General features: G+C 41.9%; 1 protein-coding gene across 8 annotated transcripts in view; it reads right to left on the reverse strand.

Moving 5' to 3' along the window:
- The window catches only part of LOC110515208 (ras/Rap GTPase-activating protein SynGAP), a 115,342-nt gene that overhangs the window by 94,399 nt on the left and 2,147 nt on the right, over window positions 1–18,796 (reverse strand). For all 8 annotated transcript variants that reach the window (XR_005042057.1, XM_036973041.1, XM_036973040.1 and 5 more), the window contains exon 2: window positions 1,428–1,564. Coding sequence is in view for 7 of the 8 variants with exons in the window: in XM_036973041.1 (XP_036828936.1) it covers window positions 1,428–1,564 (137 nt within the window). In the remaining variant the exon portion in view is untranslated. The remainder of the gene's footprint in view (window positions 1–1,427; window positions 1,565–18,796) is intronic.

An 18,796-nucleotide genomic window follows, 5' to 3' on the forward strand; every position in this document is an offset into this window, starting at 1 on the left:
GAGGTGGTGGCTATCGGCACGTCAGGTCTGCCTCAAATCCATTCATAGCTTCTGCCTCATTGGCACAATTAGACAGGGATAAGCCTTTGATTAATTGACCTGGGCCTTCTTCTCATCACTCCAGAGCTGAAAAGGCCCTTATCTGGATCATAAGGTTCTTTATCCTCCTTCTGAGTGATGAGAATTAAAGATATTGGCAGCTAGCTACCCTGCAAGTACCGCTACAGTACTTCGTTACATCATTACATAATCATTAATAGACTCATACTCTCAATCAAATGTAATACGAACACTGTTATTGCAGTATAATAGACTTTAAGTGTGTAAGTAAAACCTCTATGTGTTTTAATTGTGTTTTAGGATTCATTTATTGGATATCAATCTGTAAATCTGTCTACAAGGTCTACATTTAAAAAGAGACCTGTCCAAAGCCGATACAGGTACAAAAGTGAAGGAATAGTACCCCCTTCTGGTCTTAGCTAGCAGGCTGAATCTCTACTTAGTAAGATATAATAAGTAATAGTAGTTTTTTTTTTTTTTTAATTACCAATAAATAGTCAGGTTGAAAAAGTCCCGTATTCCTAAAGTGTCTCAGAGTAGGAGTGCTAATCTAGAATCAGGTCCCACCTGGTCATGTAATCGTGTTATGTCTGTTATGATCTAAAAGGTATACTGATCCTAGATCAGCACTCAGATGGGAAAGGGGATACCTAGTCAGTTGCACAACTGAATGCATTCAACCAAAATGTGTCTTTTGATGGCTCGGGGATTCAAACCAGCGACCTTTCGGTTACTGGCCCCAATGCCCATCTTAGCCAGACGTGACCTACTTGTATAGAGGCACACTGGTGCCAAAGTTGTTTGCCACAAAATTCTAAGCTAACAATAGTTGCAGGACTGGACCTCCCATAAGCAAGCCTGAGGCGACAGTGTCCCAGGACACCTGCCTTGAGTGTATAATATGAACACTGGCCTCCTTCAGGACCAACATGTACATGAGATACTGTGTTATATCTAGGACCCCGGTCCAGAGCTTTTGCTGGTCAGGTCATGTGGTCGGGAAAACCTCAGGGATTAAAACAGTGACAACGTTTATTGGCAATGTAATGTACTCAGCATACCATGTAATGTCAGGTCATGTCAAATGAAGTTACATGCCTAAAGGGTCAATTGTGGTGACATCCATTTTTGGATATGTCATTTTTTTATTCAACTTTGTGGCTTTAGAAACTGTCATGACAGTGTTGTAGACACTCATGCCATGTCAAACAACCCAGTCAGTATGGTACAGCAACAGTATGGTACTGCAAAGTGAGCCATAGAATAGATAGAAATATAATTCCTAGAACAGTAATCCCCTTTCAAGTCAATGGGTGGGTGATGGTTGGGATTGTATTTCTATAGTGCGTGCAGCAGTAGATAAGTACCTCCTCCTGGTCCAACATGTAGAGCTGATTTCCGGAGATCACACAGAGACGGGGGTTCCAGTCGGGGCGGTCGTAGGAGGGAGCGGCAAAGGAAGGGGCATGGGGGCGATAGGAGGGGGGGACGGCACACCTCGCATCTGGAGAGGAGAGAGAACAATGGGAGAGGGACAGAGAGAGGGGAGTGGGGTCAGTTAGGGTGACTCGACGGTGGAGGACATGCCAGAACATGCCCGTCGTCAGATGGTTGACGTTAACTTGTTTATGTTTGCAAGCTGGTACGTCCGCATCAGTTGAATCCAAAGCACTGAAAATGCAATGTGACTTCTTCACATGTTGTCCACATTTCACGCATAACAACAATGCTCAATGAAAGAAGTGGACAAATTCATCTAGGACTGGTCCATTACGCAGTAAATAACTCACCAATCAATGCACTCATTCAGAGAAAATCACACACTTTCTACAGAGTTGAATTATTATTACGATTTGTAACCATAGCCTAAAATGTGGATAAAAGGATTGGATGAATGGGTCTGCTACATCAGAGGTTCCCAAAATGGGGTCTGCGGAAGAGGTACTGCTGTACTGCTCTCTAAATATGTATAAAATAAATAATTTAAAAAAAAATTCAATGAATATTGTTACAATAATCGATTAAACAAATTTTGGCCCAGGGATTCGTTTAGAGGGTCTAATATAATAAAATGTCATTATTATTCATCTACAATGTAGGTTCTTATTAACCATGGGCAACAAGGCCTGGGAGGCTCACAGGGATATCCATCAATTATTCATTTTTCAACTCAATACTTCTTTGTTTTGAACATGAATGCACTTTAATTTAACCTTTAAAACTGAAAAGTTTTCTCTCTGCCTATGATATATTAAAAAAAAATGAATTGCATGAAATTAGCTTGAAAACAGGAAAAAAAAACATATTCGATGCCACGTGGCGGGCTATTTAAATGTTCCTTCCCTGGGGCCGAGACTTCGCCCAGCCATGCACTGCAGACAGCACAGTAAAACGTCTCCTTTTATGACATTTTTATCGCACTGCGAGTTGTGTTATGGTTATAAGGCGGTCCTTGATGGATTTGCTCTCACAAAAGGGGTCCCCGGACCCAGAAAGTTCAGAAAACCCTGTGCTAAATGACCATATCTTCATACTACATCGCTAATTCCATCAGTTTCATAATCCCTCTGCCCTGCACACGCCTTTGTTCGTCCCCAGGTTCCCCCTCTGACCAGACGGCCATAACAGACAGGCAGCTCTTCAGATAGACCCTGGGTCCTGAAGCAGAAGGGCCGTGGCATGAAACAGAGCAAAATAAGCTTTGTGATCCACTACAACTGCTGGAGTCAATTAGCCAAGCTCTGGCTTCAGTCAGCATGATGCTAGGTCACTCAGAAATAACCAGGGCATGGCTCTTTGCCTTTTTCACTATCTTTCGTAGTCTCCAATTCCTAGTGTGTCTCTTTATCACTCCTACTCACTCTGCCCATCCATCTGCTTCTCCTTCTCTCATCTGTCTCCATTACTTCATGTCTTTCTTGTATTGACCTTCCTATTCGTCTTTCCTCCAGTCTCTTTCCATGTTCCCCTCTTTCATATTTATTTCTCTTTTCCCTCTGAGTTATGTCAGGGGCTATGTTAATGTTTTCATCAAAACACTTTTGATATCCCTTCCCTTCGCCTCGTTTTTACTTCAATCAGAATGTTAAGCAAACATCTCAACACTATTCTTACTCCAGACATCCTTGTGTTGTGAATTCACAGACACCCTCAACAAGGCCGGAAACAAGCCCTCGACGAGAGGTTAGCCAAAGTGACATTCCCCACTCCCCACTCCCCACTCCTCACACCAAGACTGTCTTCACAATTCACACACATAATTTCTGCAGATTGTACAAGTCCCAGAGACCCTCTAACACACTTTATTTAACCCTTACATCTTGTAGATGGTACAAATAACGGCTATCTAGTGTCTACCTCTTCACTTTCCAGACAGCACACTTTAACCCTTTGCATATTTCCCCATGTTTGAGAAAGGAAAGGCCCCTGCAGGTTGAATGATGTAACAGGCCCTGACTCGGCTGAGACATGGCACAGTCGGCACACTCACCGCAGCGTGCCATGCTGTCCATTTGACACTATGCCAAAAACAGAGCCACTCCGACCCTGAAAATAGGCCTAATTCAGCCAAACAACCCTGTCAGAACCTTTATTTTACAATAAAAGCTTTCTCAAATATTCACTATATTCACATATATTCACACTTGTATCCCCACCAAGTAGGGAGGCAAGCACAAAAGGCAATCTGTCTAATTGTAGCGAATACAGCTGAGTTTATGTTTTATATTCAAGTTTAATTATGAATAAAGCTGCTCTTGAAATATAAATGAGTTGCTAAACAAGCGAAGCTTATTAAGGGGATCATAGTGGTAGAATCTAAGGTATGAGTCATTGTACGATATGAAGAGAGATTACATAACCTTGATTTCAACCTCTAAGTCACTTTTCACTCATGGACTCACAGTCACAGTGTCCATTGTGACTGAGCCTCCTAAGGGTTTTCATATACACTGACATATCATTAAGAATTTGACCAAATCACAAAATCTAGGCCATGAATATAGGCCAGGGCATGGAGGGATCTTTATATACAGTACCAGTCAAAAGTTTGGACACACCTACTCATTCAAGGGCTTTTTTTTTTTTTTTTTACTATTTTCTACATTTTATAATAATAGTGAAAACATCAAAACTATGAAAAAACACATATGGAATCTTGTAGTAACCCAACAATATATTTGAGATTTGAGATTCATCAAAGTTGCCACCCTTTGCCTTAATGACAGCTTTGCACACTTTTGGCATTCCCTCAACTAGCATCATGAGGTAGTTACCTGGAATGCATTTCAATTAACAGGTGCGCTTTGTTAAAAGTTAATTTGTGGAATTTATTTCCTTCTTAATGCTTTGTGTTGTGACAAGATAGGGGTGGTATACAGAAGATAGCGCTATTTGGTAAAAGACCAAGTCCATATTATGGCAAGAACAGCTCAGATAAGCAAAGAGAAACGACAGTCCATCATTACTTTAAGACATGAAGGTCAGTCAATGTGGAAAATTTCAAGAACTTCAACCATCAAGCGCTATGATGAAACTGGCTCTCATGAGGACCGCCACAGGAAAGTAACACCCATAGTTACCACTGCTGCAGAAGATAAGTTCATTAAAGTTAACTGCACCTCAGATTGCAGCTCAATAAATGCTTCACAGAGTTCAAGTAACAGACACATCTCAACATCAACTGTTCAGAGGAGACTACGTGAATCAGGCCTTCATGGTCGAATTGCTGCAAAGAAATCACTACTAAAGGACACCAATGAGAAAAAGAGACTTGCTTGGGCCAAGAAACAAGAGCAATGGGTGGGAGACCGGTAGAAATCTGTCCTTTGGTCTGATGAGTCCAAATTTGAGATTTCTGGTTCTAACCGCTGTGTCTTTGTGAGACGCAGAGTAGGTGAACAGATGATCTCTGCATGTGTGTTTCGCACTGTGAAGCATGGAGGAGGAGGTGTGATAGTGTGGGGGTGCTTTGCTTGTGACACTGTCAGTGATATATTTAGAATTCAAGGCACACTTAACCAGCATGGCTACCACAGCATTCTGCAGCGATATGCCATCCCATCTGGTTTGCGCTTAGTGGGACTATCATTTATTTTTCAACAGGACAATAACTCAGCACACCTCCAGGCTGTGGCTATTTTTGAACACTTTTTTGGTTACTACATGATTCCATATGTGATATTTCATAGTTAAGATGTCTTCACTATTATTCTAAAATGTAGAAAACAGTAAAAAAAAATAAAGAAAAACCCATGAATGAATAGGTGTGCCCAAAATTTTGACTGGTAGTGTATATATACAGTTGAAGTCGGAAGTTTACATACACCTTGCCAATTTAAACTCAGTTTTTCACAATTCCTGACATTTAATCCTAGTAAAAATTCCCTGTCTTAGGTCAGTTAGGATCACCACTTTATTTTAAGAATGTGAAATGTCAGAATAATAGTAGAGAGAAGGATTTATTTCAGCTTTTAGTTCTTTCATCACATTCCCAGTGGGTCAGAAGTTTACATACACTCAATTAGTATTTGGTAGCATTGCCTTTAAATTGTTTAACTTGCATCAAACGTTTTGGGTAGCCTTCCACAAGCTTCCCACAATAAATTGGGTGAATTTTGGCCCATTCTTCCCAACAGAGCTGGTGTAACCGAGTCAGGTTTGTAGGCCTCCTTGCTCGCACACACCTTTTCAGTTCTGACCACAGATTTTCTATAGAATTGAGGTCAGGGCTTTGTGATGGCCACTCCAATACCTTGACTTTGTTGTCCTTAAGCCATTTTACCACAACTTTGTAAGTATGCTTGGGGTCATTGTCCATTTGGAAGACCCATTTGCGACCAAGCTTTAACTTCCTGATTGATGTCTTAAGATGCTGCTTCAATATATCCACATCATTTTCCACCCTCATGATGCCATCTATTTTGTGAAGTGCACCAGTCCTTCCTGCAGCAAAGCACCTCCAAAACATGATGCTGCCACCCCCGTGTTTCATGGTTGGGATGGTGTTCTTCAGCTTGCAAGCCTCCCCCTTTTTCCTCCATTATGGCCAAACAGTTCAATTTTTGTTTCATCAGACCAGAGGACATTTCTCCAGAAAGTACAATATTTGTCCCCATGTGCAGTTGCAAACCGTAGTCTGGCTTTTTATGGCAGTTTTGGAGCAGTGGCTTCTTCCTTGCTGAGCGGCCTTTCAGGTTATGTCGATATAGGACTTCTTTTACTGTGGATATAGATACATTTGTACCTGTTTTCTCCAGCATCTTCACAAGGTCCTTTGCTGTTGTTCTCGGATTGATTTGCACTGTTCGCACCAAAGTACGTTCATCTCTAGGAGACAGAACGCGTCTCCTTCCTGAGAGGTATAACGGTTGCTTGGTCCCATGGTTTTATACTTGCGTACTTGTGTTTGTATAGATGAATGTGGTACCTTCAGGCATTTGGAAATTGCTCCCAAGGATGAACCAGACTTGTGGAGGACTACCATTTTTTTTCTGAGGTCTTGGCTGATTTCTTTTGATTTTCCTATGATGTCAAGCAAAGAGGCACTGAGTTTTAAGGTAGGCCTTCAAATACATCCATAGGTACACCTCCAATTGACTCAAATGATGTCAATTAGCCTATCAGAAGCTTCTAAAGCCATTATATCTTTTTTCTGGAATTTTCCAAGCTGTTTAAAGGCACAGTCAACTTAGTGTATGTAAACTTCTGACCCACTGGAATTGTGGTACAGTGAATTATATCTGAAATAATCTGTCTGTAAACAATTGTTGGAAAAATTAGTAGTTGTCCTAACTGACTTGCCAAAAAAATGAGTTTTTATGACTCCAACTCGAGTGTATGTAAACTTCCGACTTCAGCGGTATATATATATATTTACATCTTTCTCATCTCTGACAATGGCATGGAGAAATGTACAGACCATATTATCCTGTCCTGCAGCTAAAATGATGTACTTCCTTGTACGTGGATGTTCACTTGTTTAGCAGTTGAAGTGTTACTTTTTCATGTGGAAAGTAGAAAGAGCTGGTGTCTGAAAATGTTTGTGTATTGAGACTAATACCGTATATATATTAGATCATCATTATGAGCATGTCAATCACCATCATCTTTACTGCAGACGACATATAGCCTAAATTCCAAGGCCCAGGAATCCCAATGCCCAGGAATCCCAAGGCCCAGGAGTGTGACACTAGTCCGCGTCCTTCAGAGACACATTGGACAGGGAGAGAGAAAGCCTTTGACGATAAACCTTATAGACCGACAGCAGCATACTTCATGAAAGTCACAATGTTGTGGATCAACTGGGGAAATCGGTGACTCATTCCCATAATATGTGCTCCAGCTACAATCTGTACCTCCACCTTCATTCCTCATCATCTGAAAAACCTTGGAGGGAATTGTGAGGCCCAATCTAGGTGGGCTAGTTCTGTGTTATAAATGTGAAAAAACACTGTATTCACATTCTCTTGTTGACGCTCTCAGAATGTGCTGAGGTCTGTCTCTGTAACGCCATTTATTTCTGCTTTCCTTTGCAGTTTGCCAAGGAGCCGAGCAGCCGTCAGATGACTGGTCAGCTTTATTCAACGTTGTCATTACTGAGCCCGACAGGGGTAATGTTCATTTATACATATCACTAAGCTCTAAAACAGCGCTAAAAATAAACATGCATTATCCTCAGGTCGCCCGGGTCGGGCAACGTACCAACGCCAGCGTAGCCTTGTTGGTTACTTTCAAGGCAAATAAGCACAATGTACTGTACAGTATGTACACATTTTATACATTACTTGGTGCTCACGTAGCATTTATATCACATCATTCAGAATCAATAGGGGTATCCTACCATTCCATATTCTATGAATGCTTTTGGATTTATTGCCCAGATTTGATGTATATATGAAAATATACACTGGTCTATAATGGTGTTCTTTAATATGCTGATTCAGGGCATTTCGTACATGGCCTTCAGTGTCATGATAGACGTCAAATGTCAGGGATGTGTCACAATGGGCCTCAATGAAGAGGTGAACACAGAGGTCCGCACTACACTGACACCGCACAGTCCTGTGTGTGTGCGTGTGTGTGTCTGTCTGTGTGTGTGTGTGTCTGTCTGTGTGTATTCTCACCTGTCAGATCATTCACTCAGCCCTTTCCCGGGCCAGCAGGGCTCCCCACTACCGCGCATTTGTCCACACGGCGTCACTGTTGCTGCACTTTACGTGTGAATCCGCCCCCAACTCCACACACAGGAAACAAGGTTACTGCCCAAGAGATGTCACTTCCGAAACACCCACTCTTGCTCGCTCGCGCTCTTTCCCTCACGCCCCCAGCCTATTGCCATGACAACCGAGAAAAGAATAGAATATAAGTGAGTGTTAAAGAGACAGATGATCAGAGACGAGGAGAAAGTGAAGAAGAGATGGAGGGAAAGGGAAAGATTGAGAGGGAGAATAGTAGAAGTGGGGAGACCGCAGGGAACGAGATAGACAGGGGGAGAGAGGAGTAGACAGGGAGAAAATGAGTGGGAGGAGGTAAGGATGGACGATAGAAAGAAGGGGAAGAGGAGGGAAGCGATGGGATGATCTGGGGATAGGAAGAGAGGAGAGGTGAATAACTGGGGATGCTGAGAAGAAGGAGAGAGATAAATGAAGTGATGAGAGAGGGAAAAAGGGAAGGAGGATACTTTTTTTGGGAAAAGGGAGCCCACATCTTGTTCCCATAGCAACCCAGCCATCCATGAAAAACGGACTTGTTCCTCCCTCCCTCTCGCTCTCTCTCTCTGATGCGCACGCGCACATCTTTTCTGTCCATCTATCTATCTACACACTCTAGACATAAGTTGGTGGTGAGCAATACTGTATATGGGTAAAAGTATCCTTATACGGCTGTGTAAAATACATCAACGGATATCCCAGTCCAATACGTTCAATACTGTTACTGTAAGACAACATAAGATGAGGATACAATATCTATATATTCATAAGCAAGCCGTCTGCTTGAATATATGGCGGTAATAAAATTGAATTATAATATTTAAAGGTGAAATCAATGTTCCGATCATCCTATTATAAACTTTCCCACAAACTCCCTGGCAGCCTCCCCCCATCTCCCCACCATCTACTGCTCCCCTCTCCCTTCCACCCATCTGTCTCTCAGTCCCCCACTTCCACAGCCCATTTCTCTCTCTCTCTCTTCCTCACTCTCTTTCACACATTTATCTCCTACTGTCCCCCTTCTCTCACTCTACCCGTCTCCCTTTCACTTGTCTCATGCTCTCCTCCCTGCCTCTCGTTACCATCGTCTCTCTCACTGCCACACATCTCTCGCTCTCTCTCCATTCCCATCCCTCCTCCAGGATGCTAGAGCAGTAGGGTGGAATGACTGCACTGCCAGTAACAGAGTTGGGTTGGCTTAGTAGAGTGTACAGTATCACTCTCTCTCTCTCCTTTCCCTTCACTTGACTATTCCACGGGGCTACACAGCAATCCCCAAAGTTGTGCTGCAAAACTCTCTTTACTTAGGGCTTGAATAACATCTATAGGAAATGAGATGCAGGATTGCTTTGTCTGCTAACCCTTCATGGTGATGTGCTGTTCCGCCCTGTCAACCTGTGTGAAGGTGATATTCAATGTGCTGCGTATAGAGAAAGAATAAATGAATGGGACTCGTGTGTGTGTGTGTGTGTGTGTGCGTGCGTGTGTGCGTGTGTGAATTACTGTGAATGCAAAACCACAGTGATCCACACACGTCTATCATCTATTATGATGTGTTCTCCCGTCTCTTCTCTCTGTTTGTATATCCTGTCTCATGTCACATGTGAGGGGTGCTCCACTGAGAGAAAGCAGGTCAAGCCTTTGGTCCTCAGAGATAAATAATAATTATAGTGATCTGTCCTCAATCCAGAGATAGACTAAGAACTGTGTCATTGTTATATTACCCAAAATGGCAATCTCTCAAACTCGTACACAGCTTAACTCACCTCGTATGACAGACAGAGGAGTGGCGGGGAGTCTGACTGGGAGGCCCTCTGTTGCCCTGGGTGGAATTATGAAAGAACCTTCTGATTGAGAAAGAGCCAGAGGTGTCTTGGATCAGAGGTATCTGTGGTATTTCATGGCACCGTTTTGCCTCCTTGATTTTGACAGATCAACGCAATGATGTCTGAGTAGGAATCAACAGAGACCATCTAAATGGATTTTAGTTAAGGGTTTTCTGCTTTCACTTCATCACCAAGATGTCTGTCATGTTCAGTGGGTGTCTGAAATGATTCACACCCTTGATAAAGATGAGCAAAAATTACTGTACAAAAATAAATAACTCAAATACTGAAAAGGGAAATTAGATTGTTTTATACTAATACAATTGTTCAGAGAAATATATTTTGTTTGACAAGTAATAAAAAACAATCACAAAAAGGTAGGGGTCAAATTATCGACACCCCTGTTTTCAATACCGTTCAATACCTCACCTTGTGAGGATAACGGCACTGAGCCTTTTTCAAAAATGTTTTATGAGTTAGAGAACACAATGGGGGGGATCTTAGACCATTCCTCCATACAGAATCTTTCCAGATCCTTGATATCTGTCACGTACGTGAGGAGAGACGGGCCAAGACACAGCGGATGTAGACTTACACATATTTATTATAAAGTGAAACTTAGCAAAAACAAAACAATAAATCATTAAACTAACAATGAACCGTGACTACGCGGTGCACATGCACAAAACGCAAAAATAATATCCCACAAACACAGGTGGGAAAAATGCTACCTAAATATGATCCCCAATTAGAGACAATCATTATCAGCTGCCTCTAATTGGGAATCATACAAATCACCAACATAGAAAAATAAACTAGAACACCAACTAGAAATAATAAACTAGAATACCACCTGTCACGCCCTGACCAACAACACCATAGAGAAACAAGGGCTCTCTATGGTCAGGGCGTGACAATATATTTTCTCTGCGCTTATGGACGGCCCTCTTCAATTCAAACCACAGGTTTTCAATGGGGGTCATGTCCGGAAACTGGTTTTGTTGATTCAGATTTTGTGATCAATTAACAATTTCTTTGTGGATTTTGATGTGTGCTTGGGGTTATTGTTTTGCTGTAAGATCGACTTGCTGGAATATCAAACTGTGGCCAAGTTTCAGCCTCCTGGCAGAAGCAATCAGGTTTTTGGCTGAAATGTCCTGGTACTGAGTGAAGTTCATAATGCCTTAAGACTTGAGACAATTGAGAAATGGATTGTGTAAGTGTGCCATTCAAAGGTTGAATGGGCAAGACAAAAGATTTAAGTGCCTTTGAAAGGGGTATGGTAGTAGATGCCTGGTGCACCGGTTTTCCTGTGTGTATCAAGAATGGCCAACCACCCAAAGGACGTCCAGTCAACTTTGCACAACTGTAGGAAGCATTGGAGCCAACATGGTCCAGCCCTGTGGAACGCTTTCGACACCTTGTATAGTCCATGCCCTGACGAATTAAGACTTTTCTGAGGGCAAAGGGGGTGCAACTCAATATTAGGAAAGTGTTCCTAATGTTTGTACACTCAGTGTATATAATTCAATATCTTTTCTCCATGCTTTCTATCTGGTTTGGGTCATTTAAGTTGACACTGAAACAATTTTTCTATCCAATAACTTACCACTTAGACGGACCACCTAAGAATTTTCTATACAAAAAACTTCTGTAATTTGCTCCAATGACTGTAATTTCCTCTATAATAAAGGGATAGCTCGAGATTTTTGCAATGAAGCCTTTTATATACTTCCCTAGAGTCGGCTGAACAGGACTCAGTCATTGCACTTTTTTCTCATGCTGGACGCAGAAACATAAAAATGGTATGCACAATGGTACTTTTTCACAGAAAAAAAATCCCAAAATGATTTCCCCCAAAGAATATATTTTAAAAAATTGCGGACCCCCTGCAGCACCTCTGCGGACCCTAGTTTGAAACCCCCTGAATTAAGAAACAGCACAGAGCTCACCTCAGGATTTTCTACAGTGCCCACGCTAACACATTAACACGAATGGACATATGCCTTCCATGGCAAAAAAACTTCCCAATCTCAGCAGGATCTACTAGCAGCAGGCTACCAGAACAAAGCAGCCCCTACTGCCAGATGCTATTTACTAATATAATTACTTTGAATTAGGTTTTAAATGAGAAGTGTAAGGGATGAGATAGTAAGACAAACCCTAACTGAGTCTCAGACACTCTTAGACTTGACTGTGCATCTTACCACATGTTATCTCATCCCTTTTTGTACTAAAACAAATACAGTAAAATTGTACTTGGGCATCCAAGAGCACTCTATGTGTGTGAATTGCCTGCTTCAGGTAAAAACACTGCAATAGCTTCATTCATTATGTAAGTCAGCTTTTCTTATTTTTGTTTGTTCTCCTCATCTTTCTCCGCATGTTCAAATGTTCTGACATTCAGAGATCTACATCACCCCAATTACCTTAACACAACCCCTTCCGCTGACTGAACCAATCAGATCACTCAATTGACACATAGTTATACAACTTCCGGTGTCATCATGGTATCAGTGGTCATGTCGTGACACATTTTCTGTCTGCGTGACAGTAGCTGTACAGAAGCTACTGATCTGAAAGGACAAGAAAAGGGACTTGAGTAGACAAGATTAACCACTGTACAAGATTAACTTACCAATCAAATGCATGCCAAATACAGAACTTTTTGCTCCATAAAGTAGTCTCCCTGTTTCCCTGTTTTTTCCATTCAAAAAACTTTAGTGACTTGGATAACTGATCTCAATCTCAAGTTATCCAAGTCACTAAAGTTTTTTTTGAATGGAAAAAAAGGTATGAATGAAAACATCATTCAGGTATGACTTCAAACAGGTAAATTTGCTATTTGTTGTCGTTGTTAAAGTCCCTTATGCCCAAGTCCCTTTATCTTGCACAAATATACAGTTGTGTGTGCTTTCTCTCTTTTTTTAAATTTAGTAGTTACTATCTTGTCTCATCGCTACATTGCTCGGGAGAGACGAAGGTCGAAAGCGTCCTCTGAAACACGCACAAGTACAGTGAAATGCACCAAGCCGCACTGCTTCTTAAAACAGCGTGCATCCAACCCGGAAACCAGCCGCACCAATGTGTCGGAGGAAACACCGTGCACCTGGCGTCCTTGGTTGGTGCGCACTGCGCCCGGCCTGTCACAGGAGTCGCTGGTGTGTGATGAGACAAGGATATCCCTACCGGCCAAACCCTCCCTAACCCGGATGATGCTAGGCCGATTGTGCATCGCACCATGGACCTCCCGGTCGCGGCCGGCTGCGACAGAGCCTGGGCGCGAACCCAGGGTCTCTGGTGGCACAGCTAGCACTGCGATGCAGTGCCCTAGAACCCCTGCGCCACCTGGGAGGCCCGCTTTCTCTATTTTTTACTCTCTCATGTGAAAAAGGTCAACCAAACTGTTGCAAACTGTTGCAGAGCACTGATACTCTACCTCTGCATTCAGCACCACTGAAGTGGACAGCGACTGAATCGGTATTCTGAAGTTCAGCCCCACGTCAGTGGAAAGTGACTGTGTATAGTCTATGTCAGTGTGGAATGATGGTAAGGCCATTATACTTTAACCTAGAAAGGAAACTATACTGAACAAAACATGAAACAATCAATTCCCTATTCCATGGAATCCACATGACTGGGAACAGAGATATGCATCTCTTGTCACAGACACCTTAAAGAAAAGGAAGTGGAGTGGATAAGAAAACCAGTCCGTATCTGGTGCGACCACCATTTGCCTCATGCAGCCGTTTGCCTCATGCAGACGTACTGCCAAATTCTCAAAAATTACGTTGGAGGTGGCTTATGTTAGAGAAATTAACATTCAATTCTCTGGCAGCAGCTCTGGTGGACATTCCTGCAGTCAGCATACCAATTGCAGGCTCTCTCAAAACTTGAGATATCTGTGGCATTGTGTTGGGTGACAAAACTGCACATTTTAGAGTGGCCTTTTTATGTCCCCAGCACAAGGTGCACCTGTGTAATGATCATGCTGTTTAATCAGCTTCTTGATATGCCACACCTGTCAGGTGGATGGATTATCTTGGCAAAAGAGAAATGCTCACTAACAGGGATGTAAACTAATTTGTGCACACAATTAGCTTTTGTGCATATGGAAAATGTATGGGATATTTTATTTCCGCTCATGAAACATGGGACAAACACTTTACATGCTGTGTTTATATTTTTGTTCAGTCCATATAACCCTGTGTGGCATGTTCTTCATCTCAGACCATGGGTTATCCAGTTTTGACATCCCGCTTGCTTGGTCAACACAATCTCAGTCAACTTTTCACCTCTAGCTAATATGAACACTCACCACTCGCTAGGTCAAACAAACTGAGACACTTTGAAGCCAGTTCTGTGTTTAAAGTGAATGTGAATTCCAGTGTAGTATCTTCATAGAGGAAAGGAGATTTCAAACATGGCATTGAAGCGAGAAGCTACAATTAAAAGTGTTTCATAGGTGTCTCACACCTTCCTCTCCCAGCAGTCCATTTCTACCAGTTAGACTCTGCCTCTGATCAAAGAGATCAGGATGTTCTGCCATTATCTCCACTCTCATACAGAACAACTCAACTCCACATTGAAATGCCAAACAGAGCAGCAACTGCAAGATAGGCTCTCTGAAAACCACTAGGACAGGAGCTTTCCTCCTGAAAAGAAAACTTACGTAAAAAAAACACTAGAAATTGGATTGCATTTCCAGTCTCTCTCAACAATCCACTCCAGTTTAGATGAATCATTATTTGAAATAACAAAAGGGCATATCACATAAACATTGCATGAATGCCAGAATTTTCTTTGGAAGCAAATACAGTTGAAATGCACTCATATTTTGTGTGGTGAAGATTCAAATGTGGTGGAGATGAGGTGCTAAATATAGCGCCAGGCATGCAGAGTGAGCCTTCTAACCTTCATGAGGTCTTCAGAGTAGAAGTTAATCACTCAAATAGAAACACACTGACTCTCTCTCTCTCTCTCACACACACACACACACACACAAACAAACACACATACACACACATGTGTAAGATCTTAATTTGAACCAGTTTGCTACAGCAGGAAAGATAATCCTGCAGCGACAGGAAATGTGTGTTATTATGTGGGTTCATACATCTTCCTTAAGGGAAAATCAACTCTGAAATTACAAACTTCAGAAGTCTTTTTTAACCTCAAATACACTACAAGTGCTCCTGCAACAGGGTGATCAAATGAATATCCTACATCTGTATACAAGCACGCTCACAAACACACATGCGCACACACACACACACACACACACACACACAAACACCAACACAAAAGTATGCACGGCACACACACGGCACACACACACATTCTTGTGAGCCTTGTAAAAAAAAATGTTTTTCTGAAGTAGAGACACTACCCTAAATGTGTAATAGTGGAACACTTTAAAATGGTAATAGACTACTCTGAAATGTCAGGGTCCAATGGCCCTGTTTTTGAATATCAGCATATCAGTGTATTTGATTACAGCTAATTAAAATGCACCATTCTTCTCTGCAGTATCTGTGCATCTGAAGTGAATGAGAGGTACACCCCATGAAAATCCGGTCCTCTTTTCTCACCACCTTCAGTAAAAGTGCACACCGACACTGCATATATCAGCCATCTATTAGCATCACAAGAGAGAGGGGGACAAATTAGCCCGTCGCTAGCATGATATTGAACGTTTGAGACCACATTTGATTTAGCCGTCTGCCTTTATAACACTGTAATAAAATGGCTGTAATAAAATGTCAATTTCTATAGTACATCAATGAGCAATGTGAGGTTATCTGCTACTGTCATGGCCTGATTTGACCACCACGTCTTTCTTACAACTAGCTAGGGATCATATGTATGCAGTCTATACATTATGATATCCTACATCGTGTTACCCCCTTGACAAGAAAGTGTGAAATGTACACATAACACTGAACATAGACTTAAAATGTCTGGGACTGAACATCTCTACATTATCTACCCAACAGTGCAATATCTCCTAGTTCTCATGGTAACTCTGGGTCCCAGGTACAAGGCTTCAGTGAGCACTATCTTTGTGAGCCCAACTCTCCAATTTGTAATCCTGCTTGAGGCACCACAGTTGTGATTTAATAATCTGTTCTTTTAGGGGGCACTTATCACAGGCTGTACTATCAGCATCTCAATTGACACGGTGTGGAATTCAGACTCTCCCGAAAGCTATCACAGGGCATTTATTTTAGATACTTTGACGGAAAAGGGTCAGAGAGGGTTGTTTGAAAAAGCCCTATACTGTGCAAATAATTTAATTGCACATAAATAATATTAATGTACAGTATGTGCATAAATCAAAAACATAAAAGTCACATTTCATCTAACAGAGGTAGGATCTTAATTTGAGCCAGTTTGCTACAGCAGGAAAATAATCCTGCAGCAACCGTTTTTGGGGTTGTTGCATTTTTCGTAAGGAAAATGTTCTATGTGGAAATTACAAAAGCCTTTTTAAACCTCAAATACGCTACAAGCTTTACATTTCCTGCATTGGGAAAGGGAAAGGGGGATACCTAGTCAGCTGTACAATTGAATGCCTTCAACCGAAATGTGGGCAGGAGAATTATCCTGCAACAGGGTGATCAAATTAAGATCCTACCTGTACATTATAACCTAACATCACACCTTCAACAACTAAATGTTATTTGTTAGTGATACATATGCAAGTGAAACCTGCTGTTTAAGGCATAATCAGCATTTTTAATGCCATTCAATCGTGCCTACAAACATCAATAACTATAACTGCTCCATTTTGACTCCATGACTAATATTATTTGTTCTATTACTAATATAGTGACATATGTACAGTAAGCTGTTGAATATCTCCAGGTCTGAATGCACAACTTGTCCGTGCATCATGAGAATCTGTTGGATCAAATGACATAATGTCTGGAAGGCCTGTGAGCCAACCATCCGCAGGGACATCATTATCCCGGATTGGCAGCCCTCCGATTGGCTTAGGAGAGGAGATAGCTCATCCTGACCTTTTGCCATGAGTGAATGCTGACAGAATCAATCAAAAGACGAGCATCCTTTAAACACAAACCCATTGAGTCATTGGGCTCCAGGCTTTGCGGTGGAATTGAATAAGTGGGCCCCCCTCCCATGTTATGGTCTGCACTAAGCAACCATTTCTCCCAGCTACTAATTTCTGATGGGATCCTTGTGTAGATTTCCTCAGAATCAGTAGTAAAGGCTCTTAGTGGATGGGGTCTATCTGGGCCTTTTCACCACCAGGTTCAGTCAGTACTGCTGGGGAACAGAGCGATAGTGAGGGAGTGGAGCCGTGGACAGAGGCTTAGCGGCATGCCTGAACTCACTGTACTAGAACTGTTCAAGGGGCAGAGAGTTCCCTGACATGGCCCTATATCCATAGACTACAGATGTAGGATCTTAATTTGAGCCAGGAAATGTGAATTATTATGTGTATTCTAATTAATGAGCTCAGCCAGTACGCCAGCAAACTACAGTAGCAAAAAAAATCTGTTTGTCTGATTTACATTTTTGGACTACTGCTATTAGCATTATTACAATATCATTTTAAGGTCTTTCCACCATAACAAACATGCCCTTCCCCCCAGACAACATGGCTTATGGGGGGCAGCCCTCAAAATAACATTTTTGCTGACACTACCCAGAGGACACTTTATCATGTCACACTCAGAAACCATCAAGGACATTGGAGCACGGTGGTACTTTGTAATAAACCATGTACATTTTATACTGTGTTTTGGTAGAATGACACATGCTGCAGTGGACACTTTCACTTAAGTAGGGTTATCTAACACAAGGCATGATACTTTATGACCTGGAACATGTTTCAATCTGGACCCGATCTCACTGTGCCGTATAAGAGTCATGGTCCATGGTGCAATATGAATACTTTTTATGGTAGAGGCAAGACATTGGTTAACCTAGGGCAAAACCAAAGACCTTAAAGCATCAGCCAGTAAATGTTAATATGCATAAATAATCTTGCCATCAAACTGCTCTACGCCACCTCCTGTGCTTATTCATACAGTACGTTCGCTGCACTGTGCCATGAATATGCTAAACAGTATGCAGATTCAAGCAAATGAGGGGCAGTTTAACTTTGATTGACTTTATGTCTGTGGGCCAAAATTATAAATACGATATTTCCTTGAGGATACCGACCGACATTGTCTTTGCTTTCATGTACACGCTAGATGTTAGCATCACTGAAAAAGGCTGAGGCATAGTAACGCTTGACGTTCTTGAATGTTGACTTTTCACGTCTTGAGGGAAGTTGCCGTTTTTTTTAATTCCCAACTTCACGAAACTTGGACAGCAGGCACTTTAACTCACAAAATGCCAGAATCCCTACAATGAATTCACATCAGACAAGATGGTATCTAATGAGTTGCATCATTTACTAATTTGAGCATTAATTCAATATAACACTTCCGCCGCAAACAGAAAATGAATGAGCTTTTCCCCTGACAGATCATCGAACACGGTAGATCTCGAGCATACAGTACAGTAATAGCCTAACAGATGATGGTTCCTGGCACAGCTCGATTGGCGGAGGGTGTAAGACAGCCCCTTATGTCACATGAGAGGAGTGCTGCAGTCAGCGCTTTGGCGGTGCACTGTCTCTTTAAATTGAATGCCCATGCTTAACAGGAGCTGCTGTATCAAACT

This window comes from Oncorhynchus mykiss, chromosome 3 (genome assembly GCF_013265735.2).
Source record: "Oncorhynchus mykiss isolate Arlee chromosome 3, USDA_OmykA_1.1, whole genome shotgun sequence".
Classification (NCBI taxonomy): domain Eukaryota; kingdom Metazoa; phylum Chordata; class Actinopteri; order Salmoniformes; family Salmonidae; genus Oncorhynchus; species Oncorhynchus mykiss.